Source organism: Chenopodium quinoa, unplaced genomic scaffold (genome assembly GCF_001683475.1).
Source record: "Chenopodium quinoa cultivar QQ74 unplaced genomic scaffold, ASM168347v1, whole genome shotgun sequence".
NCBI lineage: Eukaryota > Viridiplantae > Streptophyta > Magnoliopsida > Caryophyllales > Amaranthaceae > Chenopodium > Chenopodium quinoa.
The window spans coordinates 9,240,380-9,260,238 of NW_018745024.1; the positions used below are offsets into that span (position 1 = coordinate 9,240,380).

A 19,859-nucleotide genomic window follows, 5' to 3' on the forward strand; every position below is an offset into this window, starting at 1 on the left:
GGGTCCAGTGTTATTCAAGGATGGTTTATCTCAGTCGGATCTTCCGACTCATGTGTCTGGTATAATTGATCCGTGTTCTAACGCGTGGGACTCCTCGAGAGTCCATCGGTTTTTTGATAGTCCAACTGCCGTCAGGATCCTTAGTTTGGATCGTCCGCAGGAGCTTATGGATGATTTTGTATATTGGAAATTTACCAAGGATGACTCCTTTTCTACGAAGTCTGCCTATGCTCTCTTACTTCAGCAGACTATCAGGTGTCCTCCTTTGGGGTCCTTGCCTACTCCCTGGTGGAAGAAATTTTGGGCGCTCCCCCTTCTTCCTAAATGGAAGATCTTTGGTTGGAAAATAATTCATGCTGGTATTCCGGTTGCCTCAGCTCTAGCTGTTCGCGGCGTTTCCGTGGATTCGACTTGCTTCTTTTGTTGAAGGGAGCAGGAGACGATCAACCATTTGTTTCGAGACTGTGATTTCGTTACTCCTTTATGGGTTCGCAGCTCGTTTCATTTTAATAGTCAGGGTCTTCTTCATCTTCCCTTTCTCCAATGGTTTTCTGTTATGGTCTCGTTGTTAGCGGCTGCTAAGGATTGGGAGAACTTGGTGTAATTTTTCTCCCTTCTTTGGGCTATATGGTTGTCCCGTAATAATGTACGTTTTCGGCAACAAGCTGTCTCTCCTGATGATGTTTTGCTTCTTGCTTCTCAGTGGAATGTGCGGGGGAGGCAGGCTCAGGATTCTCACCTTCCTTCCTCTACTTTGGGTCCTAGCCCTAGGCCTGTTGGTTCGGGATTTGCTGCCACTCTTGCTGGGGACCTTACATCGGGGTTTGATATTTGTTTGATTTGCAACGGGTCTTGGTCATCCTCGGATAATTCGGCAGGTGCTGGTTGGGTTCTTCGTGATTGTGGTTCTCCTTCAGTCCGAGGAGGAGGGGCCCGTGCTTCTCTCTCTTCTTCAGCCTTACAGTCTGAGTTACAGGCTTGTTTTTGGGGGTTACGCAATGCATTTTCTCGTGGTTTTCGTAGGATTCTTATTTACTCGGACTGTGAGCCTCTGTGTCGGATGTTAGCCCAACAACAGAAAGATGAGGTTTCTTTATACTGGTTACTTCGGGATACTCGGGTTCTTTTGTCTACCTGTGCGGCTTGTAAAATTCTTAAGGTTCCTAGGGAATGGGTGTCTCCTGCACACTGGTTGGCTGGAAAGGCTCGTGCTCGGGAGTGTTTTTTTTGGTCTTTTTAGTCTGTTGCTTATGTTTTCTTTTCTTTGTTCTCACTGTCAAAAAAAAAAAAAAAAAAAAATTCAAAGACTTGGGTTTGAAAAGTAAACGCTCATACAGTCATTCAAGGCCACATGCAATAAGTGGTAATCTTCATCCGAGGATAGATCCTTCTTAAGATAATAAGATAGAGCTGGAAAACTCAGCCACCATTTCCTTTATAATCCTTCAATACTAGAATAAACATGCACAAGTTCTATTTTTTAATTTTTTTTTTTTTTTATAAAAAAAGCTCTTGCTAGCAACTTAGCAGGAATTATTTTCCCGTCATACATAAGCTTGTAAGGAAAACATGAATGCTCTTGCGGAAGGGAACATGAATAAGGAGATTACGGTTGACGTCGATGTTAATCATCGAGAACCATGGATTGAAGGGAACATGAATAAGGAGATACCATTGCATATAGCAATCAGGGAAGGGCACAAGGAAGTCGCTTTGTCTTTGCTGTCAATTGATTCGAACATTTCGGGGTTGATGAGTGGCTTTTGTGACAAGGATGGTTATACTCCTCTCTACCTCGCGGTAGAAAAGGGGTTTGAAGATGTTGCCTTAAGAATGTTGGAGTCAAGTACTGATTCTTCAGACAAAGACAATACCACGTCAAACTATCAAAATCCCTTAAGTGTGGTGCCCCAGTGCTCAGGTGAGTTTAGTTATTTAGATGATTATTTTCTGTCATACTAACTGCTAAAGAGCATCCCAAATTTAAGCTCGATAGGAATGGAGTCATGGACCTACACCAACTGCACAGTACAACAGAATTGGAGAAGTCTATAGTTGGCTTTTAAGTATTTTGCTACCAAAAAATGTTTTTTTTTTTTTTTTTTTTTGTTTTTGTTTTTGTTTTTTTTACTCCATATCCATCCACCATTTCAAATTAATCGCAACACTTTTCTCACTTTATCATCTATTTCAAATTAATCGCAACACTTGTCTTATTTCGTAAGGACCATTACTAGTTTATAATTTATTTCTCTAATTAACACACTAACATAAATATTATATATATACTACTTTCGTTAAATGTTATCTGCAACTTTGGGGGACTTTACGGTTCACGATGCAAAATTGATAATGGTGATTAATGTATTTTAGGGGTATGTAATTAAGGTGGAGAGAGAATGTTTGGATAATTAATCAAACACCCACTGCCACCACCAAGACTGGCCAACACCAGTACACCACCTACTGCCACCACCAAGACCAGTCAACAGTCTAACACCACCGACACCGCCTTCACCAAGACCACCACCGTCATCGCCTTCACCAACCCGCGAAACCAACTCCACTACCAACCCCACGAAACCACCACCACTACCAACCCTCATGAAATTACCACCACTACCAACCCCCACAAAACCACCACCACCACCCACGAAAATCAAAACCCAGAAAATCCGACCCCCACGAAAATCAAAACCCGGAAAAACCCACCCCACGAAAATCAAAACCCAGAACAACCCACCCCCACGAAAATCAAAACCCAGAAATCCCACCCCAACTTAAATCAAAACCCAGAAAAACCCCCCTCCTCGAAAACAAAACCCAGATCCGACGGAAAACCGAGAAAATCCCACAAATTCATCACGAATTGCACTTCTTGAAAGCTGAAAAAAGAGAAAGAAGATCTCAAATCCATGAAACCCACTACAAAATTTTAAAAAAGTTGAAGAGAGAGAAAGAAGATCTAAGAAAGATTAAGAGAGATAATGATATTGAAAGAGGAGAGAGAATATATGGGGGAAGATGAAGATGTAGATGAATGAAGATGAAGATGAATGTAGATGATTTTGGATTTCTTGAGTTGAAGATGAAGATGAATTAGATTGGGTTAGTTGGGGTGAAAATTGGGAGAGAAATTAGTGATTAATTAAATCTGATTATAATTAGTAAATTGTGTTTTAATTTTTTTAATGAGGGTAAAATTGACATTTGACAAGTTTTTTTTTACTAAAAGAGGAAAGAAATTTTTTTGTTGCACATAATGCTTAGCGGACAAAAATGACAAAAGTTGCAGATAACATTTAACGGAGGTAGTATATATATATATATATATATATATATATATATATATATATATATATATATATCACATGCTTCCCGTGTCATTGATGACATTGATTTTATGGCATTAAAATAAGTTTAAAAAAGTTAAAACACTGGAAAAAAAAGTTTAAAAATTTACGAAATTACAATAATGCCATAAATTGTGTGTGTGTGCGTGTGTACATATATGCATGTATGTATAAGTAAATGTATGTATGTATATACATATATAAGTATGTATGTATATATATACATACATACGTACATATTTCATTAATGTCATATTTGTAAATAATGTAATTTTTTTCCCATTTCTTTCTTTTCTCCTGTGTTTTTCTTCCCTTCTTTTCCTTCCAGTTCATAACTCCATCCCATTTATTTTCACCCAGAGCTCATTTTCTCCATTTCCCTCTATCTCCACCCTATTCCTATGTATTTCCTCTTCCTACCATCTTTCTCTCATGAATCTAGTAAGTGAATTATGGACACAACACGTATCAAAGAAAAGATTGAAAATCAATTGTGCATTATCTTTAAACTAAATGTATATTTTTTTTGTAAAAAATGTGCTTATTTTAAAAATGATATGTGCTTGCATATTTGATAGTAGAAATGTGCAATTCCTTTGTACTTAAAATGCATATTCGGATGCCGTTCTTTTTATTTGCTTTTGTAGTAATATGTACTAGGCTCTTTTCTTTATCCTTTGTCAAAAAACAAAGCATATTCTTTACATAAAACATTATAAGTTGAGGAAGAAAACCTAGTTATGGTTGGTAATAAGGAGAAGGGCTCTGCCGGGTCGAAACCTCTCATAGTTCCTCCCGGATCGGGCTAGATATTTTGAGTGTGTGTGTGTGTTGGGGGGGGGGGAAGGATAAAGAAATCCCCACCCCAAAGTACCTCTAGTGGGTTTGATCCTACAACCTCTTCACTGTGAGATGCAAACTTTTTCACTAGACATTGCTTGATTTGTATGTGTGTGTGTGTGTGTGTGTTTGTTTCTTTGTTGAGATAATATGAGAACCAAGATGAATAATGAGAACTAAGAACTAATATGAGCCTTTAATCACGCTCGATCTGACGGCTCACGTTCACCTGCACTCATTAATGGCATTTTCGTAATTTCGCGGCTTTTCAAAGTTTTTTCAGCTTTTAACTTTTAAGGCAATTTCATTTACTTTATGATTAATTTCATTTACTTTTACTAAGTTTTCATTTACTTTTACTAAGTTTTCATTTATTTTATGAAATGAAATTGGAACTGTTTTGTAAAGTTGAAATATTACAAAAATGTCATTAATGATATGGGAAGCATGTGGACTGTCTGATTAATATAAAAGCCTAAATAAGTTCATAGTTCTCATTTTAGCCATGAAGCATGTGGACTGTCCGATTAATATAAAAGCCTAAATAAGTTCATAGTTCTCATTTTAGCCTTGGTTTTCATTATTACTTGATTCTATATGCAAATGAGATTATGTGAAGCCTAGATAAGTTCATAGTTCTCATTTTAGCATTGGTTCTCATTATAACTTGATTCTATATATAAATGAGATTATGTGAAAACTTAGGTGTATATTTTGAGAATTAAGAACCAATCTCAGCAATTAATCATTAAAATTGAGTTTTTTTTTTTTTACTTGATGACATTTAGTATATTTTCGTTAAAATAAGTTGTGCAAGGGGTTGAACAAATATGTATTTACTTTTAATGTAAAATGATTTACTATAATAATGTTCCGCTTTACTTATAGGATAATTTGTTCAAAAGGACCACTTAAGCGGTCTCTTTTGTTCAGAACGACCAATTAAGACAAAAGTTGTTAAAAAGGACCACAAAACACACTTTGGGTTGTTAAGAGGGACCAAGTTTTATTTTCAGGCAAGTCAATGCCGGACTCCGGCGTTGACCATCACGTGCCAGGCACATGACTCATTGAGTTGAGTCTAATTTTTTTTTTTTCTCACTTTTTTCACGATTTTCCCCCAAAATTCCCAATTACCCCCAATTGTTTTCATTTCTTCTTTCTCTCTCCTCAAAGTATAAACTCTAGATTGACTGTAATGTGCAATTGAGCCCTCTTTCTCCTAACAAATTCATCCACAATGCAGTTGACTGTTGAGGACAAGTCACAGAAGGTAAGCATTGTGAAATTTTTTCGAATTTGTCGAATTTTGCAATTTTGGTTGATGTTGTCCGTTTCAGTGTTTTGTTCAAATTGAATTTGCAGCAAAATGAATCTGGGCAAAATGAAGAGAACTAAGTGCAGCGGAATATCAAGTCGATTGACAATTGTGCTTTTTTTGCCCTTTTCCTTTCCTTTTGCCATTGATAAGGTCAAAAACAAAAACAAAAACAAAAACAAAAAAAAAATGAATACAAATGGTGAGGAAACACTCCAAGATAAGAAAGGAAAGTGACAGGGAGAGAGAATAGTACAAAGAATTTACCTTTAATAGCCTCTGATCTCACCAACAATGGCAGACTTCTAAATCCATGAACAGTGCTTTTGAGCAGGGAGAAAAAGAAGAAGAAATGGAAAATAGGGAATGTTGGGGGTAATCGTAAAAAAAAATAAAAAAAACAACAACAACCCAACTTCATGGCACGTGATGGTCTACCTGAAAATAGGACTTGGTCCCTCTCAACAACCCAAAGTGTGTTTTGTGGTCCTTTTTAACAACTTTTTTTTAATTGGTCCTTCTGAATAAAAGAGACAACTTAAGTGGTCCTTTTGAATAAATTTTCCTTACTTTTAACATAGTAAACATAAACGAGCAAATGCAACCCCTAATAAAAATTGTTGCAATAGGGCAAGAAGCCGTTGCTATAGACCTATTCTAACGACTAAACCGTTGCATTTGCGGCTGTTGCCAATGGCGGATCTAGGGGGCACATAGAGTTACAGTTGTACCCCCATTCTGCCAAAAAAAAATAAAGTCTGGTAAGAAAAGAGACCTCCTGTATCAAAGAGGTGGTCTCTTAGGTTCTGTTATGTAGTTAGTCAAAGCAACAAATTAGCCCGCGTTTTTGAGTAACATCAAAGAGATCGCCTACTTAAAAAAAGGTCTCTTAGCCTCTTTGGTGATTTTTTGTAGTTTAGTTTTTTCAATCAAAGAGACTTGTTGTTCCAGATAACAGGTCTCTTAGATAATCTCTTTTTTTTTTCCGGAAACATATTTAATTACTCAATAATAAGACTTATCGGAGGAGGATGGGATGTATTGTACATTTGTACACGCAATTAGTAATACAAAGTAAAATGATTTATTAACTCAAAATTTATTTAGGAAAAAATTATTGCAATTCTTATTATTTTGTAAACTTTTTTATCGAAATTCATTTCGTACCCCCATTTCACAAATCATGGATCCGCCATTAGCTGTTGCACTAGGTTTAATGCAACGGTTCTTTTAACCTAATGCAACAGTCATATACTCTCTAACAAATCAGTTTTTTTTCCCTTTTCTTTGGTGCTAACAGAGAATGTCGGACGAAAACTGCTGGAAAGATACCCCGATCTCATGTACAGAAGCAATAATGTAAGCCGTGAGGAGACATTTCTTCATGATTGGGTTAGATATGAGAAGCTAGATTCTTTGAAATGGTTTCTAGAGCAAAAGCCTATACCGGAGATAGCTTGGTCTACAGTCCGCCAAAAAGTAATCTGTCAAAAGGACACATTTGATTATAATCCTCTTCATGTTGCCGCGGAACGTAGCTTACCTGAAGTAGCAGACCTCCTTATAGAAGCATACTTACAGGAGCAAAAATATCACAAGAGAGATCAGTACAACGGAAAAAATCAGCATCCTTGGTTACAAAGGAACAAAAACGGGGATACTCCTTTGCTTTTGGCCATCAGAAATAAAAAATTTGAAGTGGGGATGCATTTGTTGGATGAGAAAAATAATCCTGAAGATCAGTGCAAGATCACCTCCAACACCGGTGAAAGTCCACTTTTCCTAGCTGTCCAAAATAATTATTTCGACCTAGTAAGAGAAATAATTCTGAAATGCACAAGTACAGAATACACTGTGCATACTGGTCCAGATAAACAAAACCCTATGCACGTAGCTTTAAACTGCCCAGGTACTACATTCTTCTATCATTAACTGCTCATAATAGAACTTGGTCAAATATTTATTTAAAAAATATTTATGTGATGTCCTAAAAACCAACATATTAATGGCTTAAAATTTAATTACCAAATATGTGACTTCTTAAGTGACCGATGAGTATTTTCTTGCTTTTGTAAAGGTTACTTTGCCTTAAAAATTAAATCATACTTCCTCCGTTTTTTTAGTTGACACCGTTTGACTTTTACATTATTCACAGACTACACTTTGACTCGCTTTTGTGATTGATAGATACGATAAAATATAATCATGTGAGATCTTGTTTGAATTGTCTATGTGTATAGTTTTTTAATATCCACTTTATATAATTTTACAATGTTGATAATTGAAGTTATTAAATGTTAAAAACATGTGTTGGCAAACGTGATAATAAAAAGGTGTCAACTAAAAAAAACAGAGGAAGTATACTATTTCTCTCTCTAAGATTTTTATTCATCTTTCTAAATAATTTAAACAAGTGAAATTAAAATATGAAGAAATATACAAATTCGTAATTTGAGATTGGGAAATAATGCTCTTTAAAAATTACTATAATGTTGACACCTTTTTATTATCACGCTTGCCAACTAAAAAAAGTGTCAACTAAAAAAAAACTGAGGAAGTATACTAAAGAGGAAATAGAAAAGGTGTTAACTAAAAAAACAGAGGAAGTATACTAAAAAAGGTGTCAACTGAAAAAAAAGAGAGCAAGATTGAAAAGCTAGATGTTCTTTAAAAATTACTATAATGTTCCTTTTTTTTGTTGAATAAAATAATATTCATTACATTATTTTATCATGTTCATTATTAATATTACGGATCGATGTTCTTTATATATATATATATATATATATATATATATATATATATATATATAAAGAAAATAATGCTGGATGTTTTATTTACAAAATAGATGCATGTTCTTTACAAAACAACTATATGTTCATTACAAAACAACTATATGTGATGTTCGTTATAAAATAGGTATATTTTCCTTACAAAACAACTATATGTTATTTACTGAACAACTATTTGTTCATTCCGTCTTTTTTTTTTAAAAGAAAATCAGATGCACGGAGCATGGTGCATCCGCCTTCACAGAACTTTTTTTAAAATTATTTACCTTAAAAAAACAATATTAGAGGAAAAGTTTCACATTGTCTAAAATAAGTTCTACTTACTACCTCCGTTTCTTATTATGTGCAACAAAGGAATATTTTATGTCTCATAAATAATACCCCTTTGTTGCACATAATAAGAACATAGGTAGTATAATCTCTAAGCAAATACTCGGATATTTTAAGTTATCAGCAAATAAAGAAATCTCTTTTTTTAAATGATTATTGAAAATTTTGACATAACTGCAATTACAATTTGTGGCTGTGTTTGGTAAACAGCTTATTAGACCAACATTAGCATATTGACTGTTAAGTAAGCTAATTCAAGGTGTTTGGTGGGAAGCTTATTTAAAGAGTTTATTCCACTAAATAAGCTCTTTTTGAAAAAGCTCCTTAAAAGGAGTTTTTTTAATTAGCTTATTCATTAATCTATAGTGAAATGACACTTATATCCCCATTGAATTTAAAATCCTACCTAAATTACCTACATCATAATTAGCTTATTGGTCATTTCACATACTCAAACAACTTTAAGCTATCAGCTATTTACCAAACATTTTTATACGATAAGGTAATAAAATAAGTTAGTCAAATAAGTTAATACAATCCGATAGTCAAAATCAGCTAACATAATCAGCTTCAGCTTTGGGCTATTCACTAAACACGGCCTATAAATACGTTATCATGATAAAAAAAAATACACTTAATGATGATGATGATAATAATAATAATAATAATAATAATAATAATTTAATTTTTATTTATGGAATATAATACACTTAATAATTAAAACAAAATCTTTTCAAGGGAAATCAAAACGAAACTTATTTTACTTGTCTATCAAGTTAATTTTTTTTTTGAACGGATCTATCAATTTAATTAACTTATGTACTCCGAATTCACAATTATTTCAATGTTTGTTTAGAGTGTGTTACAAAAATACCAACAAATTTACAATTTCTTACAAATGAGTGAAAAAACGGATAATGTAAATGTATTTTTGAAATAATAAAAAAATACCAGTAAAAGAAATATGTAAGGAGAACCAGGCCAGCAAAAAAACATCCTAAAATTTTTCCATTACAAAAAAACCCTAAATTATAGGGTGGAAAAAAGAGAGGAGAGGAAAATTGGAGGGATTTTAGAGGAAAAAAAAAATAAATAATTGTTTTTGCCACTAAGTAAGATTTTATAATAGATGATTGGATTCCCAAACTGATCTTGATACGACTAAATAACAAGGAGTATGAGAATAATGGCGTGTTCGGCAAAATATAGCTGTGAAGGCAGCTGTTAGCTGTGTAGGTAGTTCTTAGCTGTTTAGATATGAGTATTCGGTAAAGTAGCGGTTGATTAGCCGTAATACTTAAAAATCAATATTTTATATTTAATTCTATAGATTAAATTTTAAACGGCTACCTCAAAAGCTACCTCTAACTTCAAAAGCTAATATTTCTATTTTTTTTTCTTCATAAAAGCTACCTTGACTAAAAGCTACCCTAACTACTACTTTGCCAAACACGTACTTTTTTGTTAAGTAATGGTTTGACCAAGTCAAACCACTAAAAGCTACTCAAATGCTAGCGCCAAACACGCCCTAATCCCAACATTTTAGTAAACTTGTGTCTTGTTTTTTTTTTTTTTGGTGTTCCACCCGGTTCACCTTTTGGGCTAATCCAAATTCGGGATCAGTTTAGGGTGGTTGGGTTCCAGTCCCCTCCCAATAAAATCGAATAGAGATAATGTTGGTTGAAGAGTAGTTACTCCGTAACAAATACATTTGTTCTCCTCATAATCAAGTTATCTCATTTGCATACAGAAATTGCAAAATTGCTGATAGAATACCACCCTGAGTGGGCAAAGAGCAAAGATAGCAAAGGAAATACGCCCCTAGACAACGCAGCCAAAGCCGGAGATACAAGCCTTATTGAATTATTGCTAATGAAAGTTAACTGGATGGAGAATTCACCTAGAGCTTGGGTTAATGCCTGTGAAAATGGTCACGTAGGTGCTTTCCACCAATTGATATCGAGCGACAAGGAAAAATTCTGGCGGCTTTGTGAGATGCAAACAGATACACCTCTGCATCATATCTGCCTGACAAATCAGAAAGATTATGAAGAATTCATCAAAACATATCCTGGAATAGAACAACAGATTAATGTAAAGGATAGTCAAGGCGCGACACCTTTGCATCAAGCAATACAACGGAAAGATTTGGTCCTGGCTGAAGTATTACTAAAAATCAAGGCAAAACCAGACATTAAGGACAATAATGGGGTAACAGCCATGGCAATGCTAGCAAGTGAATGTGAGAAATCTAAAGAATGGGTACGTTTTACAAACTTGCTTTGTCATTATATTTTAAGTTTAGTTCTTGACTGAATTCCTCAATTTCTTTGAGTTGCTTTTGTGTCTATATATATATATGGAAAATTTGTAAATAATAATCCCAACTTTGCTCCATTTTCTTTTACTCCATCCGTCCCTAAATTACATTCATCTTTGGAAATTTACACGGGAATTAAGGAGAGAAGAATAAGACAAATAACAATAATAGATAATGCAATGGGAAGTACAATAGAATAGTTGTTACTCATGACATTTCATCAGTCATTTGCAAAAAAAAAGGACCAATCACATGCTTCTAATTGAAAATTTTAAACCAATCATATTCATTGTAATTTGACACAAGGATTATGAGTGAGATTAGGTAAGGATGAGTGAGAAAGCATTAAATATAAAACAAAAAAAAGAATTGATTTACTAAAAAAAAACTTACCAAAGATAGAAAGGAGGAATGTAATTTAGGGACGGATGGAGTAATAATCCCAACTTTGGATTATACTAGAATAATCCCAACTTTAGTGGTTGTTTTCTTTCTTCAATCCCAAACCGCTCAACAAAAGTCAACGACCTATAGCAGGTTACATTACACGTGTCAGCTTGTCATTGGTGTATAAAAATAAAAAAAAATTATAAAAAAAAATTAAAAGAAAAAAAAAACCAAAAACCACTCAAACCACCTAGCCTCCCACCGAAACCTCCAACCTCATCCACCGCCCGTCCCTCCGCCACCAAAAAACCCACGCCCATACCCCGAAAACACAAACCCCCCTGAAACCTCCCCCTGCGTTCGACTCTGATCCGCCTCAGCAGCTCTCGTATCCCAATTCCAACTCATCAAACACCGCAACATTACCTTCCGCAACAACAGATTCAATCGTTGTCTCCGATTTACCGTACCTTGCTGCTGTAAATCTAAGGCTTAAGGTGAAAAATGGATTCAAGAAGTGCCAAATTGCTACCGGAGGTGTCGAATTGCTATTAGAGGTGGGGAATCGCTGCTGTAAATCTAAGGTTTAAGGTTTAAGTTGTTGATGCTATTGAAGGCTGAAATTAGGTGTCGAAATTGCTGATTGCAGCCTTGCAAGTGGCGAATTGCAGCTGAGATGGAGACGGGTGTTGCGGCTGATGGTTTAGGCTGGTGGTGATGGTGGTTGTTTGGTGTTTACGGGTTGTGCGGTTGTTTGGGCTGGGTTGCTGGTGCTAGTTGTTATTTGTGGTTGTAGCATGCATGGTCGCGTGGAATGGGGTGGCTGGCCGGCGAGAGGAAGATTGTGAGTTCCTCGGTGTGCGGTGGGGTTGGGGTTCCGGTGGACGGTGTGGCTGGGTGGCTAGGGAAGGGGTTTTCTGAATTTTTTTATTTTTTTAATTTTTGGCCAGTTAACTCTTGACACGTGGCACTTATTAAAAAATAAAAAAGAAATTAACTTGTTCAACGGGTAACTGGTAATTGGGATTGAAGAAATAAAACAACCCCTAAATTTAGGATTATTCTAGCTAGAATAATCCAAAGTAAGGATTAAAAGAAAATGGAGTAAAGTTGTGATTATTATTTACAAATTTTCCTATTTGCTAAATAGGAAACTAGAAAGAAATCTAGAAAGAAATCTGCAAATATCTCCAGCTTAGCATGCTGTCAAAACTGATTTTTAAGAATAAAATTATGGATGTTTCTACAATGGTCATCCCTAAAACAACCATCCCTATTTTTAATACAATTCCTTTTGTATACCCCCGGTGCACAATAAAAAATACTGTCCATCAATAATTATCACGTGCCATTTGTAGCCATAGTGTCTGCAGACTCTGCACTCTGCAGTGCCCAAAATAAAGAGAAAACAAATTTACTTTTTTTTTTTGATTAATTTTTTTTATCTTAGCTTTCTATCTCCAACCAGAAATTTGTTGAAATTTTTCCAAAAATTATGATTTAATCCAACCTCAAAGCTGCTATCTCAACTAGTAATTGAGCCAAATCTTAGCAAAAGTCTGGTGGATTTGTTACAAATTTAAATCAAATCACAATACGTTATAATTCAAGAGTAGTTTATCATCATTCATCTTTCACATTTTCGCTCCAATTGACTGAGGTTTTCGTCGCTTTAAACAAATTGTTAATTTCCTGCTTATATTTAACTTTTGTTTATATTAAATTTTTTATTTAAAAAATAAAATAAAAACACAATAACACTCAAAAGTTACCCTTTTATATACAAAAAGTTACCCTTAAACTCACAAAAGTCACCCTCTATCTAGAAAAAGTTATCCTTAAACATACATAAACTACCCTTAAACACACACAAGTTACCCTTTTATTTACAAAAAGTTACCCTGAAACTCACAAAAGTCACCCTCAATCTAAAAAAAGCTATCCTTAAACACACATAAACTACCCTTAAATACATATAAGTTACCCTTTTATTTACAAAAAGTTACCCTTAAACTCACAAAAGTCACCCTCAATCTAAAAAAAGTTATCCTTAAACACACATAAACTACCCTTAAACACATATAAGTTACCCTTTTATTTACAAAAAGTTACCCTTAAACTCACAAAAGTCACCCTCAATCTAAAAAAAGTTATCCTTAAACAAACACATACGAAGCATAAGTTACCCTTAAACATACACAAGTTAATCCATTATAATACAACCAAAAAAAAAAAGTTATCAAACCTTTATTACAAAACGCTGAACATCATTACAATCTTCAATAGGACACATCTTCACTATAACTTTTTTCTTCTTTAAAGATTTTTTATCCACCAATTTAGTTGATTCTACTTAAAAAAATTACTGTAACATTAGAAAGAACAAAAACAAGGAGAAGAGGTAAGATGAAAAAGCAATGAAGAGGAGAGAGAGAGGGGATAAGGAGATTATAATTATATAAAGACCAAAATGTAGAAAAGAAAAGAGGAGAGAGAAAAAAATCAGAAAGTGTTTTTGGAGGAGAGGACAAAATCAAAGAGGTAAATAAAAAAGTACGAGTAAAAAAAATCCGAGGCACGTGAGAATATTGAAGAGGACAATAATTTCTCAAATTGGGCCGCGCGACATACACTAAATATTGTACACTGACTTTTTTTAAAAATTTGTGTTTTCAATATTGGCTAATTTTTCCTTTTTCTTTTTTGCTTGGTCAAACGTCTTTTTTGTTTTTTTTTTCTTTTTTAAATTCAATTGCTTTTTCTTTCTTTTTTTTTTTTGAAAATTAAATTCTGATTTTTTTTGAAAATAAAAAAAAATTATTAATATATAAAAAAAAAACAGTTTCTAAAATACAATCCAAAAATTAATTATCAAATTAAAATAATTAAAATCAAAATATTCTTCAATGTCCTTCACTCATGGATGAAAATGACCACCATCATTAGAATCTTTGTTCATCCTTAGATGAAAATAACTACCATAATTAGAATCTTTTTCCCATAAGTAAACTCACACATCAATACAGATTGAAAATAAGTCTCGATCTACATAGCTAGTATATGAAAATTTTGAGCTCGTTCGAAATCAGGGTTTGTATGTACGAATTTGGGTTCGATTTAAATCCTAAAAAATACATGTTAGACAATCACAATTAAGGTATGCATAATCGCCAATTTTATCTATGCGAAATTTTTTTTTTTTAAAAAAAAAATAAAATTTGACCGTATGGGTTCGTGAGGCAAAGTGAAGAAGAAAGCATATTATTTTTTCAAAAGCATGTTTGATCCAAAAACCGAAGATGGAATTTTAAAACGTGTTTGTGTATAATTAAGGTATTCACTAATATGCTAATCGGACAACCTATAACTAACAAACAGTTTTATTGTGAATTTTACATCATAAATCACATAATTCATTAATAGTTATGACTTATGAGACAAGTGGATTGAGACAAATATAGTAGCTTAATTTCTAACTCCTTATAAAACTTCTTCCCCCTTCCGTCTACAACCAGCCAGGCCTCTTTCACTGCAACCATGATATTTCCATCAACCACCACACCCTAATTTCCCTCTCTCTGTAGTCCATTCTACATCAAAAACGAGGTTAACAGGACCATTGTCAACTAACACTATGTTTACATTTTGGGTCTGTTTAATATTCCTTTGGGTTTAATTGATTGGAAAACAGGCTACTTAACAACTGATGCATTATCGATCTATTCAAACCAGATTCCTAAATTGGACAAATTCTATGAAAGATATAGCTAGTAAAGAACAAGAATAATCAACCATTAAACAAAATTTTTTTGATTTTTTATTTTTTAAAAGTATATGATATATGTTCCATAATGAATCAAAAATTATTATTTTATTTTTTTTTTGAAAAAATGAATCAAAAATTATTTAAACTTATTAAAATCATGATAATTTTGAAAACTGACAATAGAAAAATGGAAACACCTTTTTCTTGTTTTCAGTTTTTGGTTTTTGGTTTTTTTTAAAAAAAAAAAGAATCTGAAAACGAAAATGATGCCAAACAAGCCCTTAGGGCTTGTTCTCTTTAGCTTATTTGCAGTTTAGTTCAGCTCCAATAAATTCACTTCAATTCAGTTCAATCTTATCTTAATTTCCTTCGCTTATAAAATATTTAGTTCAGTTCAGTTCAGCTCAATTCAGTCAATTAATTAGTTTAGGCCCTTAGTCCTACGAAGACACCATATGGTACCAAAAAAGTTTGAAAGTAAAAAAACTACAGGTCTTATATTAGAATGAAAAAAGTTAGATGATTGTAAATTCAATTAAATTTAGGAAAGATTATACACATATATATACTTCCTCCGTCCTCTTAATATTGCAACAATTACCGTTATAAAAAGTTTTGCAAGTAATGAAATATTACCATCTATGTACATAATTTCTCTATATTTCTCTCGTTATTACATGAGTCCTTATCTTTAATTCTCTCTATCTTTCGTACCAGCAAGTTCATACCAAACCTGTACTATACTTACTAAAAGAAAGGAAAGATTTAAACTAAAGAAGAATCGTTGAAAATGGCTTGCCTTGTATGATATTCACAAACCAATATATAGTACAAACTAGCACTGTCAAATTTCAAACCGAAATCATTTAACTGTCCGAAACCAATTGACCCAAATGAGATCAGAATCGAATTGATTTAAAACCATTTTTTTAGCTGAAAACCAATTAAGTAAACTTGATACCGAACCATCCAAATACTGTTAAACCGTATTAGAACCAAACAATTTCTAAATCGAACTGAATTAGAACCGAACTAAAAAAGAACCATAACTTTGTTTATAACCCAAACCGTTTCTAACCTAAAATCATTTACACCGAACCATTTATACTAACCAAAACGGTTTACAAATCGATTCGCTTATAAATCGAACTTCTTATAAACCGAAACGTTCATAAACTAAACTATTTACAAACCGGCTTTTATAATTTGGTAGTCTAAGTAGAATAAATCTTGTCATATTAATCTAATAAATGTATGAACTATAGAAAGAGGATTAAAATCACGTTAAAAGGAATTTTAAATGATATCTACTTGTGTGCACATGTTTACTACAGAATACATTATTACCAGAGTCTCGGTTAAGTTAGTAATTAGTTCATTGTAATTTTTTTTACACATAACTGATTTTAGACTATGTTCATGCATCTTTTTTTTTTTTGTTTGTTTTGAATAGTTCATGATTTATTACTTCATTAGAACACAGAAGAAAATAAAGTGAAACCATTTAACTGCTTGAAATCGACCGACTAAAATTAAATTAGAACCGATTAACAACATATTTTTTGTTATAAAAAAGCCGACCAAAATCGTAGTTTAGTAAACTCGAAACCAAACCGATCTGAGTAATGTTAAACCGTATAAGAATTAAACCCGTTAACAAACCGAACCAGTTTCACCAAATTGAAATAGAATCGAACCGAAAAAGATCTGAACCATCGTTAACCCGAACCATTTGAATCGGGTTTAAAACTGTTTACACCAGTGGCGATTCCAGGGCACTCTCCAAACTAATATAGCGATATCAAATGTCATAATTAAAATAAAATTTTCATTTGTTAATTCGGGTGTGCACAATACATGTCAATTACAATAACAACAAAAAAGTTAAACTAAATTACAATTGAACTCGACTTTATACGAATTTTGCAATTTTAACACACGTCCTTTCAAAAATACTTTAAGTTTTTCATATCCAAACTGTAAAACACAATGATAGAATATATATACGTATTAACATTCTACTTTCTACTTCACATATTTTGAATTCACAGTTTCACAATTCACATCATTTATCCAATTATCAATTTACTCCAACTAATTAACAATTGTACAAATCCATCAAGCATTCACAACTTCAATTATTGGATAATTAACAATATAAATAACAGTTTTGAGTTTAATTAAAAAAAAATTTACTTAAAAAAAATAAAAGCTGAAAAAAAATAAAAAAAAAGTGCAAGGTTGTTAGTGGGTTTCGAACCAAAACCTTTCCTCTGAAATATAAAGTGCTAATATATAGTCCGCAGATTCTCTCTTGAAAATAAATGCATAGTTTAATATTTAACCCTTGTTTTGATTAATTTTCTGTAAAAAAAAAATAAAAGAAGTGTGGTTAGTGGGTTTCGAACCCATACCTTTCCTCTAGAAGGTGAAGCACTAACCAGTAGTCCGCGCATTATCTAACATAAATACTTGCATGGTTTAATATTTATACCTTGTTTGGATTATTTTTGTAGAAAAAAACCTATCAGTTTTTTTTCGGATCCAGTATGGGTTCAGCAGAACCCACTGAACCCATACTGGAATCGCCACTGGTTTACACCGAACCATTTACACACTGCAACCCGTTTGCACTAAATCATTTACAAGCAGAACAGAATTAAAACTGCACAAAAAATAAACTGAAACCAACCCATAGGTCACTTGAATCGGTATTAAAGAGAATCGTTTCAAATTGAACCAAAACCGAGCGGTGAAACCGTTTTGACAATGTTAGTACACACATAGGAAACTTGAAGCTCATAAGAGATACATGTACCAAATGATAACCATACAACAAAAGTTTACCATAACGGACTTCAATTCTAATACTCCCCTTCAAGTTAAAGTGTGGAGATCACAAGTGTCCAACAGCGTAATGGAAACCCAAACAATTGTCGTCCTAGAGCCTTCGTAAGAGTATCTACCTTCTAATAGATGATTTATTCATCATAACATATTAGCATATACGAAATCAACAAAAGAGTCAAAAGATAGATTTTTGGGCCTGGTTCACTTACTTTCTTGTAGGAAGCTATCCATAGTATCATGCAGCAGTGAGCCTACACTTAAAGACCATTAGAACCAGAAATATAGCTCCTGTATGCATACAGATAGAAAATTCTATTTTAAAATCAGCCTTATAGGGTGAATGCTATGCCAACAACTACATACATTATCTTGTAGGATTCAATGTGCAAGCGTACAGATATATATCCAAGGATAAAAACAAGCTATGTGTCACAAAAGACAAACTTGGGGGAAATGAGAGGGACGATGTCAGTAGTAGCAGCACTTCTAGCCACAATAACATTCGCAGCTGGACTCCAAGTTCCTGGTGGTTTCAATGATAAAGGAAAAGATGCTTTAGGGAATAATGCAGCATTCGTAGCGTTCTTGATATTTGATACATATGCGATGTGTTGTTCTATGGTTGTCTTGTTCTCTCTAATCTGGGCTATGGATTTGGATAATGAAAAGGCACTAGTTTTAATTGATCTCAGTGTGAGTATACTCCAGCAGTCCTTTTATGGGACTCTGCTAGCCTTCATGACTGGAGTTTACGCTGTGGTGTCTCATCACCATCACTCTTCTGGATGGGCAGTTTCCATTTTCATCATTGTGGTGTGCTGTATGGTCCTACTCATAACCAACAAGAGTATTCTTCTCTGGATCCTTCAAAGTTCAAAACTAGGATGCGATGAATAATTTGGAGTGAGTATATTAAATCAGTTGGTTCCTCAGGATAGATATAATTACTACCAAAATGGATAAATAATCTCGTGAGAACCCCTCCTTTATGTGAGAATTGTTCTTATGTGAGAACACTTTTTATGTTCTAAATATTTACTTGTATGTTTTAAATTTTATACCTGATGTTATAAACTTTTTCCCAGGTGTCCAAAATTAAATCAGATGTTCTAAATTAGTACTCACATGTTCTAAAGCATATACTTCCTCCGTTTCTTTTTAGTTGACACGTTGTTAGACACGTATGCCAATGCACAAATCAAAACATTAATATCTTTAGCTACCGATAAGTAAAAATTATAAAATAATTGATATTTTGAAAATATATACCGTGACGAATCTAACAAGACCCCACATGACTATATTTTACATTACGTATAAGTCAAAAAACATGGTCAAAGGGGAGTGTGTGAATAGTGCTAAAATAAAACGTGTCAACTAATAAAAAACGGAGGTAGTATTATTAAGTTATATGTTATAAATTTTGAATAACTTATTCCAAAATTTTAGCTTATATGTTCTAAATTTTAAAACGTGCGCTTGTTCTAAGATTTTTAGCTATATGATCTAAATTTGAAAGCATATGTTCCAATTTTTACTCCCATGTTCTAAATTTTTACTCATATGTTCTACGTTTTTACTCCCATTTTCTATATTTTATACCAGGTGTTCTAATTTTTTTATTCACATGTTCTAAATTTAAATCAGGTGTTCTAAATTTTACTTATATGTTCTAAATTTCATAAAGCAGATTTTTTTAAATTTTCACTCGCATGTTCTAGTTCTTAAGTCTGATGTTCTAAATAATTACTCACACAGATGTTCTAAATTATTACTCATGTGTTCTAAATTTAAATTTGAGACGCATGTTCTAAATTTTTACTCTTGTGTTCTAAATTATAGATTAGTTCTCATATAAGTATGAATTCTCACATATTGACCTATATACTACCTCTATTTCTTA

At 33.2% G+C, this 19,859-nt stretch overlaps 1 protein-coding gene and 1 long non-coding RNA gene across 2 annotated transcripts; both read left to right on the forward strand.

Moving 5' to 3' along the window:
- The first annotated feature begins 1,426 nt into the window (after window positions 1–1,426).
- Window positions 1,427–19,078, forward strand: LOC110708544 (ankyrin-1-like). The gene is made up of 4 exons (XM_021886685.1): window positions 1,427–1,921; window positions 6,812–7,420; window positions 10,384–10,895; window positions 18,332–19,078. Exons 1-4 carry the CDS (start codon window positions 1,570–1,572, stop codon window positions 18,851–18,853), a joined length of 1,995 nt encoding a protein of 664 aa, XP_021742377.1. The 5' UTR covers window positions 1,427–1,569; the 3' UTR covers window positions 18,854–19,078.
- On the forward strand, window positions 3,394–6,263 carry LOC110708545. Its single transcript, XR_002508757.1, has 2 exons — window positions 3,394–5,466; window positions 5,559–6,263. It is a non-coding gene; the product is annotated as an uncharacterized LOC110708545 (long non-coding RNA).
- Window positions 19,079–19,859: the final 781 nt, after the last annotated feature.